Source organism: Aulonocara stuartgranti (genome assembly GCF_965226115.1).
Source record: "Aulonocara stuartgranti genome assembly, chromosome: 13".
NCBI classification, from domain to species: Eukaryota; Metazoa; Chordata; class Actinopteri; order Cichliformes; family Cichlidae; genus Aulonocara; species Aulonocara stuartgranti.
Genome location: NC_138949.1, coordinates 20,822,861 through 20,844,369, shown reverse-complemented (window position 1 = coordinate 20,844,369; position 21,509 = coordinate 20,822,861). Strand labels below are relative to the sequence as shown.

Sequence of the window (21,509 nt, the reverse complement as noted above, 5' to 3'; positions counted from 1 at the left end):
TTTCAAATAGAGACATGTCAGTGCTACAAGTGGGAATTATTGGAGAAGCAGAAAATAATCGTGTTTTGACTGAGTTAGCAGAGCAGCACAGCAAAGAGAGGCTGACAAAGGAGTCATTTCAAGTGGATTTGGTGAAATGGACCGGTGACAATAGCTGTCTGTATATTTGTATGTCTTCTCCTCGTACCGTCTGCCCACTCTGCTCAAGTGAACACTTGTAGAGCCACTTATTTATCACAACTAGAAAACCTAACAGACAGTAAGAGATTGTAACCAGAAGAAATTATTATTATTTTTAGCTTGATGTTTGCTAGTACCACTTCTCATAGATGATGCTCCACTGTCAAGAGGTTTAGGATAGAATCAGCAATAGTGCCCGATTGGCCTCAACAACAAGAAAGCAAATATGTGTGTAGCAAAACACATTTGTTACACTGTAGCTGCTGAGTGTGTTATTTCTGTGGTAACTTTTTTCCTTCATGACCTTGAAAACACTACACAGAAGTGCTTTTTTATCTTGCTCCTGTATGACAAAACTGTTACAAATCACTGCTAGTAATTGATTTTTTTTTTTCCTTCGCAGCAGCAAAATTATGTATTTATCTTCCTGAAATGTTTTGGTACTTTGTTAAGTTTAACTTAACTGTCTGTCTTTGCGATTATAAACATACGTTTATGTTTCAGTGACACGTGGGGCCAACATTTAAAAACAAATGAGACTGCCTCTGATTATTTTAGGACCTCAGTGGGTTACTCAGTGTTATGCAGCACGTGTGATTGCTTTTCTCTCTTGTGTTTTACTACTTACAGCTGTTCTTTTCCCTCCTGAGCTTCTTCTCTGCAATATCAAACTGGAAATTATGTTTTCTTCATCTGTCTGTTTGGACAGTGCTTTTAAACTCTTAGAGTCATCATAAATGTGTCTGGGGTCATCAGTATTTACAGTGTTAGTCACCCAGCACACCTGGTAGATCTTGGGAATGCAGCATTCCAGCCAATAACTCCTGACCTGCTGTTCACCTCTCGTACACATTTTTTTCTGTCTTTTCACACCCAGCGCATTGTGACTGTCTTCATGTCAGCACTACAGTTACCTGTTTTTAACAGTTTTCAAACTTTATTGGTAGAGAGATCAGAAACAAACTGACAAGCGTAAGAATCTACAGTATGTGCGGATGTTTTGAACCACCCCTTGTTGCTTTATTTATGTTAATTACAAGGAGCTAGTCCTTGGATCGTCCATTTTCTGGGAATGTTTTTTTTCCTTCTGTTAAGTCATTTAGACTGACCTATGAATCATTCAAGCATAAAAAAGACACCTAACTCAAGGGATGAACCGGTGCTGCGTCTACACATAATGAGAAGACAACTTAAAGAATTATTTACATTTTAAATTGTACTTTGTTACTAAAAGCTGGTTGCAAAGACAGATGACTTGTTCTCATTTCTTTAGTTGGATATATGAAAAATGTCAAATATAACACATTTTGATGGGCATAAAATTGTATTTTTGCACAAACAAGGTGATTTCCAAAGAGCTATTAACAGAAAGCTTGGCGGATCTTAGCATGGTGTGACAGTCTGTCCTTAATTTGAGGAAAAGTGGAGAACAAAAAACGTGTTGGCATAAACAAATTAAAAGAAACTATCAGCAGGTGAAATGTATGCCAAAGTCATGTCCTTAAGAAATATCTGGCTAAGACCTGACATAGGAACCGAGAGATCCCTCTGGCCCTATCTATTGTGCACTGACACCTCATCTCAGTGGAAGGGTGCCTATCCAAAAGCCATTCTGGAAGAAGGGAAATGCCAAATTACACAAGAACTGGACTGAAAATTGGAGTTAACAGTTCTGATGGAGTGATGAAGCCAAATTTGAACATTTTGGTTGTAAAAGTGTAAAAGGGAGGTTAGGGGAGGTACAACGGTGAGCGTCTACAGCCATCTGTAAAACGTGCTGGAAGCTCTGTCATAGTTTGGGCCTGTATTGCAGCCAGTGGTGTTGGCGGTCTTCTCAAAACTGCTTGAGTTATGAAGACAGAAAAGTAGCGTCAGATTTTGATCTAAAATGCAATACCATCTGGAAAGCTTCTGATTGGCAACAGCTTCATTTGCCAGGATGACAATGATCCCAAACACACTGCCAATGCAGTAAAAAGCATACCTGGATTGAAAAGCACACAATTGAGCACCATCAGTCATGGATTTGACATTATTAAAGTGGTGTGGGATCATCTTGACTGAGAATAAATGAAGAAACCGCCCACATCTAAAGAAGAGCTTCGAATGTCCTTCGAGAAGCCTGGAGAACTATTCCTGAAGACTACTTAAAGAAAGAAATTTAAGATAGTTCAAGCTGTGTTGAACAATAAAGGTGGCATTACCAAATATTGACTTCCAGGCTGGTAAGTATTGTACAAACTCTGTATTAAATAATATTAAATATTAAGTAGTGAGGAAATTTCACAACTGGACTTGTTGCACAGGTGGCATCCTATCACGGTACCAGGCTGGAATCCTCTGAGCTCCTGAGAGTGGCCGCTCTTTCACAAATGTATCTGGAAAAAGTCTGCATGCCAAGGTGTTTAATTTTTTAGACCTGTGGCTATAGAAGTGATTGGAACATCTGAATTCAATGATTTGGATGGGTGAATGAATACTTTTAGCAACATAGTGTACTTTAAAAGAGTAACTACACTATTATTTGACTGACAGGTTGATGTCAGAAGTCATTGGACTACTTAAACAAGTAACTGTTTTTTTTCATCTCTGCACTGAAAAGAAGCTGTAGACACAACATGAACTATCTTTACCTATAAGGCTATTTTCAAACAATGATAAGGCACACTTATTCAACACTAGCACCCCATTATAGCTGTCTCTCTGTGCACACACAGAATATAAGCCTGGCTTTAACTCTCTGTAAACTCTGGCTGGTCATATCTGCCGTTTTGGTTGCTTCCTTTTGTGTTAGGAAGCAACTGTAAAATGCTCTTGTCTTGTGCTATTTCTCTGTGGGTTGATCACATGCAAGTAGTCATGTGATCCACTGTAAATATCAAGTACTGACTGTAACATCTTTAAGAATTTCTTAAACAAATCACTGCACCTGACTGAGTATACACTGACACACTGATCAATATTAAAAGTAGTCCTTATTTACAGACCTAGCAATGATACAAAAACACACAAGAAACACACCTTCTCACCTATCTGATTTTGACAGTACTAATGCAAGAAGGCAGGAAGGAAGTATCACTATTGCGTTTGCTAAGTCAATTTCCTGCGCTCTGGTTCAGTCCATTTCCAGTGTGAGCCGTGCGATCAATCTGCAGCTCTGGACATGATATCATGTTACATTGCGATACTACGTTGAATACAACATGAAGTTGCCATATTGCTGCTGAAGTGTATATTTGGCGGGGTATTTTACAGGCCTGGAGATGCTCAGAGAAAGATTGCTCCGGGCTAGAGCATCTCTCCTGTCCTCGGCCCATGATGTCTCACTGTCTTTTATCCTCTCCCTGAGCCTGTGCCACCTCTCACGGGACCGCAGACCCAGGCAGGCGGCCAGCTGGTGGAGGCTCACTGGGACCACCAGCAGAGACACGAACAGCATAAGGGGCTCAAGGGGGAAGACACTCCATGTAACAACACACTGCGCCTACCATTGCACTTAGTAATCACTTCTAAGGTTTCCATACAGGCTGCTGGCATGATCACTTTTGTGTGTCTGCAGGGATTTTAGCTTTGTGAATAGTTACATCAATCTTTTTGTGCAAACGTGTGTGTGCGGGTGATAATGATGTGAAAGCATATGTCTGGATATACCCAAGATGCCTCTTCTCTCGTATTCTTCAATGTGCAAACTCTGTGTGTGTGTGTGTGTGTGTGTGTGTGTGTGTGTGTGTGTGTGTGTGTGTGTGTGTGTGTGTGTGTGTGTGCGCACACGAGTGTATTACAGGAAAACAGTGACTAATGTCTGCCCTCTTCTCTTCCGTAAGCTGATCTGTCCCTGAGGCGGACAAGAGGGCACCGGATTTTCTCTTCCAAGAGACGCTATAGAAACGCTGCAAAGACAGAAGCACATGAACCCTTTATTACTGCGCGGGCACACTCAGCACTCATGAACTCAGTGACGCCCATGAGCGGCCGTTCTTGTGTGCCGTAAGAGCATCCATCTCCGAGTGCCTTAAGGTCAACTTGGCCTCCATTACCTAAGCCACAGCATCCAAGGGAGATGACCCATGTAGTGCTCAGACAACACAAGCTGAAACTGGTAATGCAGCATTGCTCCCCTCCATGTAAACATGGAAAAAGTGGCGTTGGGACAAACAAGAAAACCTACACAGTTCAGGCTGATGATGTCTATACACATTAGGTTATGGTAGCAGTATGAGATCAAAGACACTTTAATTAAAAACTAATTGATGATGCTCTGCATATTTCTTTATTTTCAAATGCATGAATGTCCTTTTTTGTGAATAGGAGGTCAGTAGCAGTCTTTCAGTGCAGTCATATTCTCCATTCAGGGGCACGGAAGGTAACACTTATTTTACCACTATTATAATGGACACAGTATCTGCTGCATACATAATTAATCGATCACTGTTTTCCACATTGATAACAGCATGACCCTGATTCTCATCTCGTCTTTGCTGCTCACAATTACTGTGAAACATGTGACACACTCACAGAGCTTCAGAATCAGAAGTGCATCATATGTGCTTCGTGGTTAGAACCACTGCAATCGGGCCCGATAACTCTCAGGATAGTTATCAAGCCAGGCAGGACTTACGCGGTTTATCACAACTCTCATATGGATACATGAGGGTTTGCAACATGTTAATGTGGTTGTTATTCCGCTCCAAGACTCCTTTGAAGAGCTGCAGCTTAGATGGGAAAGTAATTTTTGAATAATGCGCAATAAAACTCCTCAAAAGGTTCTGCAGAGCCACACTTTCCAGCAACAAGCACTCTGCTATAGCCCCTAAGAGCCGTTTGGAATAATAAGAAGGCAAGCAATAGTCAAGGGTGAGACATGTTGAACTGCGCCGGCAAAGTGAAGATCTGTTCGCGCTATTTTTAACTCAGAATCTTAATGAAACAACCCCCTAGCACCCATGAGCTCCCCTCTTCTTTCCCACTCAATGAATCCATTCAGTTGAAACACGCTCAGGCAGTAAGATGAAAAATGGTGCTTAGAAATGGCTGTCCAGCTTCAGTGATTAATATTAGAGTGAGAGAAGTGATGATCTATTATTGAACTCCCAGTCTTCACAGTGCAACCAGGATAAAAGTGATAAGCAGTGGTGCCACAGTGTGTAATTACAGATTACTCTCATCATTAGAGCAACCCACTTTGGAATGTGTGTTGTAATTAACTTTAATTTAGGTGCAAACTCTTTAAAAAGCCTTTATTCATATCTAACATTGAATCAATTGCTATTTAGATAGATAGATAGATAGATAGATAGATAGATAGATAGATAGATAGATAGATAGATAGATAGATAGATAGATAGATAGATAGATAGATAGATAGATAGATAGATAGATAGATAGATAGATAGATAGATAGATAGATAGATAGATAGATAGATAGATCGATCATACCGGGTCCACTGCCCCGTGAAGCGAGTGTGGGACAATTGATTTTTGAAATAGGTTAGGTCAAGGAGGTGATGTGTGCGCTTTTGTCGCGCAAAGGGAGGGTCGGGGTTGTGCAGACAGATGGTAAACAAATATTTGACAGCAGCCAGCAGCAGCACTGGGCTTCCTCTGTGGTGTGTTTGCAGGGTGAGCGGGCTGAACTATACAGGAGTTGTCTCGGCTCTCCAGTGCCCAGTTCTGCGTCCTCTGAGAGGAAGAGCTGCTGTAATTGGTTTCTCAATGAAGGATCATCAGCAGCTCCCCGGAGGCTTGGTGGACTGTAGCGCAGCGCTGCTCCATCAATCGTCCGTTTCCCGGATTTGAACGCTGCTTTGCTCTTTTCTTCTGAAATAAACAAGTGCGCAGTGAAGGGGACTGTCGGAGCATCATCACCCTGCGCGCTTTAGACGGGGATCTTTTGTGATCTCTTTTTTTCCTCCCCCAAACCTGCTAAACGAGTATTGGGAGTTAATCGTTCTGTCCACCTCGGGGAGAATATCGACAAAGTTTAACGCAGATTTTCGCCATGAGTGATCTGGAGGACGACTTTGCCAAGATCCTGCTGCTAAAGGAGGAGAGAATAAGGGACTTGGAGAGGCGGCTTGCCGATCGGGAAGACGAGATTCAAGAACTGAAGAGAAAATTACACAAATGTCAGTCTGTTCTGCCAAGCGCTCAACTTATTGGACCCAGGACCCGCAGGGCGCAGGGCATCTCCGCGGAACCTCAAACGCACCAGGACCTGTCAAGGCAGGCGTTTCGAAAATATGCCAAGTCCGACTGGTAAGACAGTTTACGCAGGCGGTCGTACTTTATTGCTCTGTTATTGCGCCCATGTGTCTGCTTTGTGTCCCGTCTTAAACGATTTTCTGGGTGTTTTTCTTCTGAGTTTATTTTTTCTGGTCATAAAAACTATTCATCAGCATTTCGTTACGAGGATGTACAACTCTGTTTCGAGAGGAGAATACATGTGGCGACAAAAAACAAAAACTAGAGGCTCAGACACACACGGCTCACTGAGGCTCCTCTGTGCTTTGTCTCCACATAGTGTTTCTGTCTCTTTATGATCTTCTTTTTTTCTAAATGGGAGACTCAGAGTTTTGCCATGAATGGACGAGCACTTCCATTCTTGCGGGCCGATGACGCAGCTCCAAGGCAAGCTTTAGAAAGAGCTCCTAATTGATCAGATCCATCATGGCAGCCCCACGGGACACAGACAGGAGGAAGTGCGATGCATTATTGGCTTTTAGTAGCTGGACGCTGAGGACCCGAAGTGCATGTCTGAGGATATTTAATACTCCATTAGAAAACGCTTTGTTTGGCCATATGCTTCCTTCATCACCTTCAGGTGCTCGTTTTAGGTTCACAATCCTTATTTTGAGGATTTCATCTGAGGTATGATGTCTGTATAGATAAAAGAAACTGCATTTTTATTTAGTCCTACTCTGCTTAGTTTGGTTTTGCTGTGTTTACTCGAAAAACCAAAAAGTTAGCCAAAGAACTTTTTCTTTTAATTTATTCTCACCTCATTTTCTATCATCAGAACCCCATCAGAATAAATTACTTATTATACTGACATCACACACACGCACAAGCAGACATCAGCCTGTTGACTCGCTTAGTGCAAGAGACAATGGGGTTAATAATATTAACATGGCTAGACTATTTCCAATCTTCATTTGCATTAATAAACTGCAGGCAGGAAAGTCCTCATTTGCAGTCATCAACGGATGCTCGCTGCGCTTTCAAAGGCAAACAACCGCAGGGAGAGCCCCCAGACAAACAAACACAAGACAGCCCAACTTTAGAGGGATGAAAAAGTTGCAAACGAGCTACATTAAAGTTAAAAATAAAGTATCTCCATCAAATTGTCAGCCTTCCAGTGGAAGCATGGCTCGGTCTCAAAGTGATCAAATTATGAGTTTATTTTCAGCTGCTGAGTAACAGTAAGTGTCACAGTAAGGCTGCAGGAGTTGACAGACGGGAATGTGCCCATGCGCTCTGAGGATAAACCGGAAGTAAACCTAGAAAACGTGCAAAACGGCAGTGACATGAAGTCTTTGTGCTGCCGGGGTCTGGTGGAAGGCGCCCACATGAGCTGCTGGGGGTCTCTGACCCCTCTGTGCGCCGCAGAGGAGTAGGAGACGGTGTGACCCCCCCTCATCCACCACCACCACACACGCGCACCCCACTGAATCAGGACGTGGCACCAGGCGGCGGCCCGCCCCGCTCCTCAGATTACTGCAGCATGGAGCTCCGGATCCTATTTCTATTGATCCGCATAGGAAAGGGGCTCACTTGAATGGCTAGAGAGGTGAAATTTAAAGCGCAGAGGTGCTTTGAAGGACAGTGGGAGGGCTTTTTGTTGATGGGAAGATGCGGGGCTCCAACATCGAACCTGAAATCTCCGGACGTCTGCAGTTTCAGGTGCTATGAAGCAAACTTTGCTGCTGCTTAAGCTCTGTGGTCTGCCCCCATCCCTTAACAAAGATAATATAAACCATGATTTTTTTTAATTAGCTCAGAGAATACTGCGCTACATTGGATTATTTGTATGGTTTTCTTTTGTTGTGGTTCAATGAATGACTTAAACAGAAAGTTGGGTTTGCTGGTTGTTGAGCAGGTCTTCCTCTCATGTTCAACTTTCACAGATTACCTCTGTTGTGCTTTGTAGCTTGCGGTTCAGGTAGTAGAGCAGGAAGAGCAGGGTTCACGGTTCACTCCATGGCTTTTCATATCGAGCATCCAGACTATGCTTGGGTCTCGTGCTTTTACAAGGCACGAGACCCAAAGTTGCTCTCCATGGCAGGCGAGTTTAACAGCCTCTGTTTAGCAATTTAAGCACAGTCTGAAGAACATTTTTCATGCTACTATGCAGTTTCAATACATTTTCATTTGATCTTTGTAAACCCCGATTACCCATTAAAAATCACAGACCTACATGTTATTACTTTGAGTGATATTACTAATATTAATTCCTCCGATTAATCGCATACATCCCCCAAATCCTACATTTTAATGCTCTCATGATCCAGTATCACTCACTACATGCTGATTTAATGTCCACAATCATCCTCAGCCTGGAGAGCAGTGCCATGCCTCATTCTTGATTGTCTGCGTTGATCCTTTAAGCCGCCACAAGAGGGCAGCTGAGATCTTTTTATTAGACCATCTGTCTCCATTTCGGTTTGTTTACATGTTTTTTGTCGGGAAAAATATGTCTTAAACCACCGCACCAAAAACACCTATCTCTGCAGTCCGAGAAATCTCCTCGCTTTTGTCCTCACTGTCAGCCGGTGACGCTTCATCCTCTCAGCACAGTAATTGCGATTTCAGCCTCAGTAAGTCCTCATCCTATCAGATTGTTCTTGGCACTTTATCCTCTTCTGAATTTGTCCAGAGAGCAGGAGGCCAAATGCTGTTCGCTGAGCTTCGGATGAGTCATTGGGATAATGTGGACAGGCACCAGCGGCGCTCGGAGTGCATACAACACCAGATTAGATGAGAAACGCGGAGCTGCGCCTCATTAGCTCTGACATTTTTTTGTGTGTCTCTGCTGCTGCTGTTTGACACTTTTTTTAAAAATATGAAATTTAGCAAACTGACTCCATTTTGCAACAAAATTTAATTCAGAAAAGTGTTTGGGGAAAGTTTAATTTTCTTCACACCCAACACAACATGAAAAACAACATTCAGGTTCAAATGAAATATTGAAAACATCTTCATTCATATTTTTACACCGAGGTTCATTAAGTTTTCCATCACCTTCAACTTCTATTAAGGCTCCTGTGCTCATCTATTTGTTACACGCAGCCTCAGGGTGAGATGCCGAGGTATGATGACATGGTTCTTAGAGCAGTGGCTTCATGGGAGACTCTCTCTCTCTCTCTCTCTGGAGTGGCAGACTGCACTGTGCTTCAGATTCCTGTAGGCGCCCTTCTCGCCATGCGCTCTCACCGGGTCGCAGCCTGACGCACTCGGGGAGGACGGTCCTCCGCTGTCACAGCACCGTGGGAGGGAGGGAGTGAGCGAGAGAGAGGGAGAGAGTAAACTTTGCATGATTGTGGCTGAGACGCTTTCTGTGCTTACCTTGACGATCGCGTGCCACGTTCTTTTTAATCCCCAAACATCTGCTTCTGACAGACAGAATCAGCCACAGCAGAGACAGGGGTTCCTTCCTCTCAAGCTTTTCATGACGAATAAAGTTTGTGAGCCGCGTGGCAGAGCAGAAAGGATAAAGACTCGGCTGCATACCTTGAGATAAACTTCCTGGGAAGTCGCTCATTGTCGCCGATTAAAATGGGCACCTTGCGCGACCTCCAGTACGCGCTCCAGGAGAAGATTGAGGAGCTGCGCCAAAGGGATGCCCTCATCGACGAGCTGGAGCTGGAGCTCGACCAGAAAGACGAGCTTATACAGAGACTACAGAACGAGCTGGACAAATACCGCTCCGTCATCAAACCGGCGACCCAGCAGGTCCACAAGCAGAACGACTTGCAAGAGCAGCAGCGAACGAAGAGGCAGGCAATTTCGGCCGAACCCACTGCCTTCGACATCCAGGATCTTAGCCATGTCACCCTACCGTTCTACCCCAAAAGCCAGCAGTAGGTGTTCAAATTCTACCCACAGTCTTTATATTTAATATGCTCGATATTTTTGCATTCACTGTCATGCTTCCGTCTGAATTGATTCAGTCTTTGTCACCTTTTCGATTCTTGTGCGTAATGATGCGTGTGGCGCAGCAGGTACTTCACCTGTAGCGCACACTGGGATAATGAGGCAGTGCTCTCCACGTACTCATGCGCGCGCACCAAGAACCCAACCCCCCCCCCCCCCCCCCCCCCCCCCACACACACACACACACACACACAGCGGATGTTTTTGCAATGACACGATATCTTCAACTATCAAAATGAGACAAATATTAAAACCTCAAGAATCCGTGAAGCTGTCCCTAGTGACGCCCATGAGCAGGATTATGAGCAACATAACGATCAAAAGTTGACTGTACATAAACTTGATCATAGTCAAATATGAGGGAGAATTTGCATGCCATCCCGGTTTGGAGAACTGGTGGTGGGGACTCTGTGTAATGTATCAGTGCCTGTTTTATACAAGCTGTGATCCTGTGACAGGCAGTCTTAACAGGCTCTCTGTGCATGTTTACCTTATGATTTCTGTCTTTCTCACTCCCTCTGTCTTTCCAAACTCTTACGCAAATACGGCTCTCCTGCTCGACGTGGTCTGAAACAGGAGGTCTGGATCTTAAATGTAGGCTGGCACTAAATTTGCCTTCTGTTGTGAAGTAATCCATCTCTCTGTTGGTTTAAAGGTTGAGCTATTATGAATCAACACTCCCCTGGTTGACAGGGAGAATATTTACCTAACATTTCTTTAAACATATTAAAAACTGCACATATTGAATTTAATGAAAAGAAAATATTGCCCTAAATGCTTAGCGGGATACTCGAGTTCCCAAAAATAAATAAAAGGGATCATTCCTATGGAAGTGATTGGAATATTACGAGTCCTGGAGCTAAGTTATCTTTTTCTATTCTCATATTGATTTTTTAAGCCTAAGAGGAAAAAAGATTACAGCCTTCAGATTTTACAGTGAGATCAGTCACGTCAGATACGAATGTCATTATTCGACTGACACGCAAACAAACTCAACAACAAAGATTTCATCAAAGAAGATTCAAAAAATGAAGGGATTTATTTATCTGAGCAGCAAAAAGCCATTAGTCTTTGTTATACCTGTCAGCTCCCTGGGTTTGTGAAAGCACACAAAACGCTCTTTTCTTATGTGTATTTTTTTGTTTGTCTGAGATCCTGAACACTGGTTTGGAAGGTTAGCTGAGGAAAACACCAGAGTGACCAATTCTTTTAATAACTGGCGTAATTCTGAGACTTCATTAAGTGATTTTCTTGAGACTCTTGTCAAGACTTTTAGCACTTTACTTCAAAAAGTGGTTGATTACCCCGTGATTTAATATTGGAACAGATCAGAGAGAATCTCCAGTTAAGAAAATATCAATTATGATGGGAAAAGACTATTTCAAGATTTCAAAAGAAAGAAAAGATGAGTGGCAGCGGTTTCTTAAATAATTTCTGATGATGATCCTCAAAGGAAAGCTAAAAATTAACTCATTACAATGAGGCTGTTTGAACTTCCATCAAGCCTCTCTCAGCGACAGCTTCAATTTTCCATTAAACGTCTGCCACACCTGTTCACACTCCTCATTTGTTAGAGAATGGCATTTTCTCTAATATTGCTCTTCTAATAAGCATAGAGATGAAAAAAATAATAATTGAAAAACAGCCAGTGTTGAATGCAAATGACTGTAGTGTGTTTTTGCGCTTGTTCTCTTATTAGTTGAGCACTGTTCTTATCTTACTCAGGCAAAGATGTCCAAACTGGTTGGACATCTTTGCCTGAGTAATTTGGAGAAGTTTATATTTTTCTGTAGAAAAGCAGTTCATTTAGATTGAGTTTGTTGTTGTTGTTTTTTTGTGCATGTTAATTTATACTGTGGGCTAAAACAAGTTCACTAACTCTTTATTTTCCTTTGTTACTGAAGTTTACTGATAATATCTGTTAGATCTGGCTAAGTGTTTGTGTTTTTCTTTCATTCTCCCCTCTCTTTATCTTCTTTACAAGGCCCATAGAGCACTCTTTACTCGTATGCTATCCATTCTTTTCCCTCTTTCTGACTTTTATTTCTCCTGGCCTCTCCCACTTTTCTGCCATGCCTTTTTTTTTCCTCCTTAAAGAGCATAGTTTCTCCTTTTAAGGAAGACTGAACTTGCTCAGTCTAAACTTCTGTAGTGGATGAAAGAAAATATATCGCTCTCACAAAGGAGACGGAGGCAGATGTTTTCATAAGGGTTGGATTTGGAAGATGTTGCTCAAGAATGGCCACGATCATGTCTGGTGTAAATCGAACAGAAATAGGGTCAATGAGGCACATTTCCAGTGGACTGGAGGTCAGCCTTGGAAAAAAAAAAGATTTCCAGCTAGTTCCTGTTGAGCCTTTTTCACACATGTACTGCAGGCCTGGACTTTTGTAGATGGTAGATGTAACTGACATACACTACAAGTTAAAAGTTTGGACACACCTTCTCATATAATGGTTCTTTATTTTAATGATGATTTATGGTGTAGATTCTCACTGAAGGCATCAAAACTATGAATGAATACATATGCAGTTATGTAGCAAACAAAAAAGTGTGAAATAACTCAAAACATGTTTTATATGTTAGATTCTTCAAAATAGCCACCCTTTACTTTGATTACTACTTTGCACGTTCTTGGCATTCTCTCGATGAGCTTCATGAGGTAGTCACCTGAAATGGTTTTCCAACAGTCTTGAAGGAGTTCCTTGAGATGCTGAGAACTTGTTGGCCCTTTTGCCTTTACTCTGAGGTCCATCTCATCCCCAACCATCTCGATTGGGTTTAGGTCAGGTTACTGTGGAGGCCAGGTCATCTGGCGCAGCACTCCATCACTTTCCTTCATCGTCAAATAGCCCTTACACAGCCTGGAGGTGTGTTTGGGGTCACTGTCCTGTTGAAAAATAAATGATGGTCCAACTAAAAGCAAACCGAATGGGATGGCATCTCGCTGCAGGATGCTGTGGTAGCCATGCTGGTTCAGTGTGGATTCATCAAACCAAAGCTCAGATTTCCACTTGTCTAATGTCCATTCCTTGTGTTTCTTGGCCCAAACAAATCTCTTCTGCTGTTGCTTTTTCTTAGTCGTGGTTTTGTAGCAGCTATTTGACCATAAAGGCCTCCTCTGAACAGCTGATGTACAGATGTGTCTGCTAATGGAACTTTGTGTGACATTTATCTAGCCTCTCATCTGAGGTGCTGTTAACTTGGTATTTCTGAGGCTGTTGACTCCATGAATTTATCCTCAGTTTTCAGATTGACTGACCTTCAGTTCTTAAAGTAATGATGAACTGTTGTCTGTCTTTACTTAGCTGATTGGTTCTTGCCATACTATGAATTCTAACAGTTGTTAGCTGTGTACTAACCTGACTTCTGCACAACACAACTGATGGTCCCAACCCCATTAACAAGGAAGGAAATTCCAATAATGAACCCTGACAAAGCTCACCTGTGAAGTGAAAACCATTTCAGGTGACTGCACCATGAAGCTCATTGAGAGAAGGCCAAGGGTTTGCAGTGCTGTCAACAAAGCAAAGAGTGGCTACTTTGAGGAATCTAAAATATAAGACATATTTACAATTATTTATCATTTTTTGTATGCTACATAATTCCATATACTGTATTTTGCCTCATATGTTTATGTCTTCAGCATCTATCTACAATGTAGAAAGTAGTAAATGAGAAAGTGTGTCCAAACTTTTGACAGGTAAGTGCAGTTGTATGTGTGAGTGAAAATGTCAGATTCAGACCTCAAGTGGTCTCTACCAGCTCACAAAGGCCATGTAGCGTCTAATTGCTCCCAGGTGAGAATAGCTCAGGTCATAGTGAAACCACTGTCATTTGTCATATGTCCTGCCACCTGCGCACCCTACTCATGCAGCATCCTCACCTAATACAAAGGAGTGCTGCCAGCTCTGAGAAGCAGATCATCTTCTGTTGCACGCTACACGTGAGCTGGACAATATCCTGGCTCGATTCTCCTAAAATTGTTTAAGTTAGTCTGTGAAAATGCCTCGAGTTAATTATGCGTAAAGTGTGCTGTCTTTTCATAAAATGAAATCTATTATGAAATATCAGTCCAAAAAAACTGCGCTTCACACCATTACTATGCTCCTTTCAAACTAATGAGATCTTCTCTTCCTGCAGACAACTCCCCCCCCAAAAAATTACAACTCAAGGAGCAAGGAGTCAGATCTGAACATAGATTGTGGAGTGGGAATAAAAAATAAGTGCAACACCTCAATCCTCCCTGTTTAAAATTCGCACAGCAGCATGTTTAGACTCTCAAGGGCAGAAACAACTTCTTTATAATCCAGGTTGCTCAGTTAGAGCAGCTCCATTTACGATTCAAGTCTATTAAAAAATCCAGTGGATTTGGAAGCTTGTTAGCCTGAAGCCTCTCGCGTTGGTTGGTTGCTCTTGTTATTCTGTAAATGATCTAAAATTTGAGAAGAGATGACACGTATAGGGATCGTGGAACATCTATAGGAATGCACATACATGATCTTTGTCTTTAAGATTATAGAAATCCAGAGGCCACATGTGAGAATTAAGGTTCTTTTGTGTGCTTTCAAAAAACCCCAAAACGTTATTTGGGTTTTCCAGTGAAATACGACACGTAGCTAATGTTGTTCTCTGGTAATTTAGTTTCTCACGTTTATATGCGAGTGTGAAAAGCATCGCTGGTCGGAATCCACAGGCTTCAGACCCTAATTTGGTATTCATGGTCATGAATGAAAAGCACAATTTATTAGAGCCCCGCTAATAATTCAGCTGGTGTAAAAACAGTGCAATAAAATGTGCAGATGTTGGTGAAAGCTCAAATGGTAGCTGCTTCTGAGAAGAGACTGGCATCGCTCTTTTAAGTGTTTTGGCATTTAAAAAAAGAAAAGAAATTTGAAACAGCACCACTGTCTCATCCCAGACTCAATAATGTGTTTGAGGATTTATTGAAGAAGCGTTTGAGTGACCTTAAAAGTTCAGCATAAAGAGAAATAAAACACTCATTGTGCAGTGAAACATGGCCTCATATACACTTGAATCTGCAGAGGAGGTTTGTAGAGTTTGCTGTTCCAAAATAACAGACAGGTTGAAAAACATAAATCTGAAAGAAGTAAAAAAAAAGGGCACTGTTGATGTTGTAATTTGAAGTTTTGTTTATGCACTTTTGTTCCTTGGCGAGGACTTTGCTGCAGGCTGGCAGTGGAGAAGAGAAGCCTGCGTGTTGTGGGAGCACTGATTCATAAATGCCTTCTAGGTTATTTGCCCTTTTAGCAATGAGCTCTCCAGGTGATCAACAATGCACTAAGAAATCCGTTTCTGAAAAGGGCACTGAGCACAAAAAGGCAAGAGGCAGTTCCCCAGTGCCTTTGAATACTACTTGCGGGGCATAGTGGGCTGCTTTTGTGGATTTTTTTTATGAATTAGGATATTGGCCTCTCTTCTCAGTGTGAGAGGTCTCTTTAATGGTTTAACCCTGGTACATAACCTCATTCATTTAGCTGCCAGAGAAGCACATACACAGCGTGCAGCTGAGCAAATGGAACTGTGGCGATGCTTCGGTGAATGAGTGATCTTGACTCGTTGTTCGCGATCTGGCCCGCGTCAGACTTCTTTCAACGCGTCTACCTTTCTCAGACAGTCACACTGATGCTTGCTTTCAGGTTTCAGATTTGCTATCACCTGTTGAACAAATATCTCTACTCTCCTCTGGCGCTGCATCCACTGCATGCTGCTAGATTTAGAAGATAATTTATCAGGTCTCCTTTCATAATGTCACCTGCCTCTCCGTTTGCCCTGTGTTTCCTTTCAGCCCACCTGACAAGCACTCTTTCACCTTGACAACCACGCGTTAGCTTTGCACTTTATTACCTTTTCTCCCGACAGTTGCATAGTTAATGCAGAAACTATTTACCTGCGGAATGCCCTAATGACTCTGCAAACCGAAAGCCGAGTTGGCTTTCAGAAGTAAATCCCTGAATGGAAATAATCTGCATCCATTAGGCATTGATTTTGCTATTTATTGACTTTCCTCAGAATTTTCAGGGGAGGGAGGCGGGTGAGATGGTTTCACCTTGACATATTTGAATTGAGGGTATGTTTTTGAAAAGGCGCTGAGCCGTTAAAGCTAGAATGAAATAGCCTTGGAAATAAGAGACATGCTGAACAGTTTTTATTTGAGATGTGCGCCTGCAAAACCTCTTATTGTGTCTCATTTTGTCCTTCTGCAATGAAGAATGCACAAGTCAGTGCTTGTACAGTGACTGTCTCACATTGCTTGGCTTTGCCTCCAGGTCCAAGGAACTGATAAAGGAGGCCATCTTGGACAATGACTTCATGAAGAACCTGGAGCTGTCGCAGATCCAAGAGATCGTGGACTGCATGTATCCTGTCGAGTACGGGAAGGACAGCTGCATCATTAAGGAGGGCGATGTAGGCTCGCTGGTGTACGTCATGGAAGGTAAACGCACACATGCACGCTGCTAAAACGGGTATTCTTAAAATACTGTGAAACCACAGGTACAATGATTCTAAAAAGACCGTTATTATAAAACTTTGCCTAATCTATGAAGAAGTGTACATCTTATAAACCATTATAGCATTCACAGAGGATAAATGAAAGGGACTTATGTTGCATGATTCACTCATGTCACATCGATGTCATTTTGTGTGCTCTGGTGTGCTTGCCGAGTCCGTTTAATTAGGTTCTTTTTAGTAGTACTGACCAGCATGTGGTTCTTTTTTTTCTTTCATAAAACTAAGAGTTGGTGACAACAACAGCAACACAGCGTCCACTGTGGCGCTGATGGGATTTGTGAAAGGGCAAGCGATTCAGCGGTGAAACGTTCAGGGAGCCATCATCCTTTACAATAGAGTTGACCTCAGGGAAAACGGCCTCAGTTAGTGCCTGCCCAATATAATTCATTCCAATGCAGAGGTAAATATGGACATTCAAAGGCTGAACTATAGAATGAATATATTAGTATTTAACCGCTCGACTCCTTGTAACTTCACTTTAAAACTCGGCTGAGCAGTGAGAAGCGAGGCAGTAACCAAGAGGCAGTGAGCATGAGTCTTGTGGGCTTGTGCGGACTGTGGCATTTAAAGGATAATATTTAACTATGAAGAATGAATCTAGAAAATTGATTGTTTGCTCTATTGTGGGCCACCGACTTTTATAATTGTGCTAGAGAAACATTTCCCGGATCCCCATTCGGCCAAACATTGTTAAAAATAGATTTGTGGGAAAGGAGGACTAAAATAAGAAGGCGGTATTTCAAAGAAGGAATTATGGAAAAGAATTCAATTATGCCACAAATCTATAATTCTGCTTGTTTGTCTCAAAACTCAGGCAGGTGGGATTTGTCATGTCAGGAAGAAATACCTCAGCTTTTACAGAACTTTCCTTCTGTTTCCCACAAATAAAACCCTACTTACTTCATTCAACCTAAACTAAACTGATTCTCTTTGTATATGATTCTGATAATAGCTGTGTACTGTCCAAAGTTTTATATGGTGACTTCAACATAAAATAGAGTATTTTTTCACTGATGCCGAGCTTACATAAATGATCGGAGTACTTCCTCTATCCTAGCTCACACCCCCGTCATGAGAAAAAAAACACCACTTGTTGCCCTTATCTGTATCTCTGATATGTAAAGAGTCATACAAAACATATGCAAAACCCAACAGTGGACTATACACTGGTAACCAGAAATAACAGTGGTGCTGGGAAAGGGCTGGGTTGCTGTAACAACATTAGGAATTGTATTTTTTCATCTCTCTTACCTTTAATAAAAGAAACTATATGTGTGATAAACCACTGTGGCCTTGCTGAACACAGGTCTACAAAAGTCTGCGGTCACAGTCAGTAGATTTCACTCTGTCCCTGACGAATGCTGCGTGCCAAAGGTGTGAGGTCACAAATGAGCAAGCGCCACACTGACTTGATGAATAGGTTCCTGTCGAGCACAACTGAAAAAAAAAAAAGAAAGATACAAATCTGTAAGGGGCTTTGTGGGTTCCTCTTTGACAGCGATAGAGGCGAAAGCTGCGATGTAATTGGTAGAAGGGCTTCAGTTCAGCGGTGTCACACTAATATTACATGTTATTTAATTAATTAATTAAATTATTTTGCATTTTTGAATCCTTAGGGTAGGCTCAACATATTTATCTTTAGTGAACATTACTGCCTCTCTCTGACTTCCGTTCTGCTCTATGATCGCCTTTCTGTTCCCCTCTCTCGTGTCCCAGCGAGTCCTTTGCCAGCAGCTTTCACCCCGACTGTCCCTGTCCTTGATCTATTTTGCATAAAAGCAAATGTTGAAACCAATAGCTCAAGGCGGACGACTTTGTACCAAGGTCTGTAGAAGCCCGTAACGGTTGGTGACATTTTAATCCACGCTGACGGGATGTCGGTGTCTTATGTCAAACACATAGCTGCATCCACTCAGCGCTGTTCGTCATTTTCCTGGCAAATGAAGTGTTCGCCGCTCAGGCAGTTGTGTCATTTATTATTGAAAGTTGGCAGGGTAGTCGTTAATGTTTTGCCACAGGGCTGACATATCCATTATGCATCATATAGGGATATGAGGCACAAGTAAACAACTCTTATGCCAATAATAACAATAATAACAGTGGTAATATGAATGATGCATTTAAACGTCACTCCTAGTTTATAGTTGCTTTAACTATGAGGGCGCATAACTTGTTTCGCCTACTAGTTATAGATTGAAATTGCAGACAGTTTCACAGCTTCCCAGCTGAAACAACAACAGGACAGTTATCTGTTGTTGCAGATGCACCTGATAATTTGAGATGAGACGAAAATAATAAGAGCTGCAGACACAGAATGAATCCTGGCATTGGCTTGCCTCTATGATGAGTCTGCCTGCTTAGCAATGGCTGCCTTCATGAATGTTTGTTGCGCTCAGCTCACATCTACCGGGCTATAATTGACATCAGTTCTCTTTTAAAAGCAGTGATTGCAACAGAGACAAAAGCTCGTGTTTCCATGGAGATGGGATAGATTTTTGATTGGCTGTGTCACCCGCAAAGACCCACACAGGTGGATTGTAATGATAATAACTCGCACAATCACGTCCAATTACTATGAAGTATTTACTTGAGAGGGGGAAAAAAAGCCATTTGAGTTCTTTCATAGATTTCATTCATCTTAATCTAATGACTATGTGTTTGCTGCAGTAGGAAGCAGTGTTAAGTAGGTTCTTGCATTGCCGTTTTGTCTGTCTTTTTATTAGGTGGAGACGTGGAAACTTTTAAACAGGTGCAGATCAAGGACTTCAAGTATCGCCTAATGCAAAATGGAACAGAGTCTAGTCTCTAGTTTCCAGAATAGAGATTGAATCATTAAAAGCATTTTATTCCCACATTATCAGATACTGTCAGATGGTGGGCGAGGTGACGGCCCTCTTTTAAGGGACCAAGAACACTCCAGCGCATGTTTCGTAGTCTAACTTTGATTGAGACTGGGCACAAAAAAAGACTTGTGTTGTTTTTGCTTTGTTGTGTAATTTTTGGGGTTAAAATGTGGTTCTGGCATACTGACAAATGATGCTTTTGTGGGACGTGTCTAAATATAACTCCAATGGGTCCTTTACAAGGATTGCTAAAAGACAAGATGAAATCTACATCACCAAAAACTTTAAAAAAGTGACATTTTGTACAATTTCGAGAATACAATTGTTAAATTAAACAGTTGAATAGTGGGCCACAGCAAAACTAAAGCAAAGACTATTAAGATCACATGACTGGCTTACAATGTGAATATTGATTACTTCAGCTGCCAGGTGAGGGATTCTTCAAAGTGACATAGTAAATGGTTTTGTGTTGTTCACCAAAGGTCACACATGAATCACGAGAAGTTGCAAACCTGCCAAATCTGAAGGTTACCTGTGATTTCTAAGATTAAAGATATTTTCAGGGCTGCAAGTAATGATTTTTTTTTTCATTTATTGACTAACCTGTCAGATCTGGTCTCAATCTGTCATTCGGGCCACAAAAGGTGACATAAAGTCCAATCTCACCACTGGTCCAAAAATCTGTAGACTTGCAAAGAATAGCTAAAAGAAGACATTAATTATCAAATTTGTTGCAGATCTCTGTTGAACAGGTGCGCTAGTTTAGATATAAGTCTTAACATGGTTACATTTAATGGTTTGGTGCTTAATGGAATGGTAAAGAATTGTGTTTTTCTTCTGTGATTGCACATAATTACTATTTGAATTGAATTACAAACCAGAACAAGTTTCCTCCACTTGGCAGCTTTTATTAAGACAACAAAATATATTCAACCTCTCCTTACTACGTTTCATCTTGCCAACTTTGCATTTATATTTGAATATTACTTAACATTCCTTCTTGGTCTTGCATCTTTCACCCTGTCTGAGAAACAAGCGCATCCAAGGAAAAAAAATGAAAAAAGAGAACGAAGAAACATTGAAACATACGTGGCAAAGAATCTGAATTATGTATTTTTTTTCCTCTATCTGTCATCTTTTAGGTACAACTAGATGACTGCCCTTGCTGTATATTTTATTAGTTTTACTGAGTGTTCATGGATCGCAGACAGAAAAGTGAGGAAAGTGAGGGGAGAGGTAACGTTACAGTAGACTCAGCTCCAAACCTGGAGTGCTCATGGTACGCTGACAGCTACTTTGACAAGCTAACATAGTCAAGGCAGCACTTGATGCACCGTGTGCCATTTTATTCAGGTGGATGTGTTCAGGGGATTTCACAGCGCACCCAGGATTTGACATTTTCTCTACACAAATACGTTACGCTCCCAATTATTTTATTTGACCTGCTGTTAGGCGAGGCAAGTAGAATATCCTGACAGATCAAGAAAAAAAGAATGTGTTTAAGTTTAAGTGGCATACTTGAAAGCCTGAATAAGACAGAAATGAACAATGTGCTGTTTTGAAGCTTATACCGAACCACTTCTGACAGTCACTTCTTTTTCTTCTGCTTTTACTGAGCTATACCTCAGAATAACAATGAACAGAAATGTTTACAGCTATGGCGAGACACTAGTTTCTCTCTACAGTAGAAGCATCTGATGCTTTATCACTCCTTATGACGTGACATTGGAAATCGATCTGTTTGCATGTAGCGTTAATGAAACATTAGCAGCATAGAAAAATGAGAGACACAGGTTTCTGTCT

At 41.7% G+C, this 21,509-nt stretch overlaps 1 protein-coding gene across 4 annotated transcripts in view; it reads left to right on the top strand.

The window, feature by feature from the left end:
• The first annotated feature begins 5,813 nt into the window (after window positions 1–5,813).
• Window positions 5,814–21,509, top strand: part of LOC309720967 (cGMP-dependent protein kinase 1) — a 101,256-nt gene continuing 85,560 nt past the window's right edge. The window contains exons 1-2 of one of the 4 annotated variants that reach the window (XM_082558246.1): window positions 5,814–6,435; window positions 16,620–16,786. In XM_082558246.1, coding sequence (XP_082414372.1) covers window positions 6,179–6,435; window positions 16,620–16,786 — 424 coding nt within the window. In that variant the 5' untranslated portion in view covers window positions 5,814–6,178. Of the gene's footprint in view, window positions 6,436–6,864; window positions 7,048–7,695; window positions 8,080–9,281; window positions 10,257–16,619; window positions 16,787–21,509 lie in introns of those variants that run through there. The other 3 variants (XM_082558248.1, XM_082558247.1, XM_082558245.1) reach the window with 3 other exon arrangements.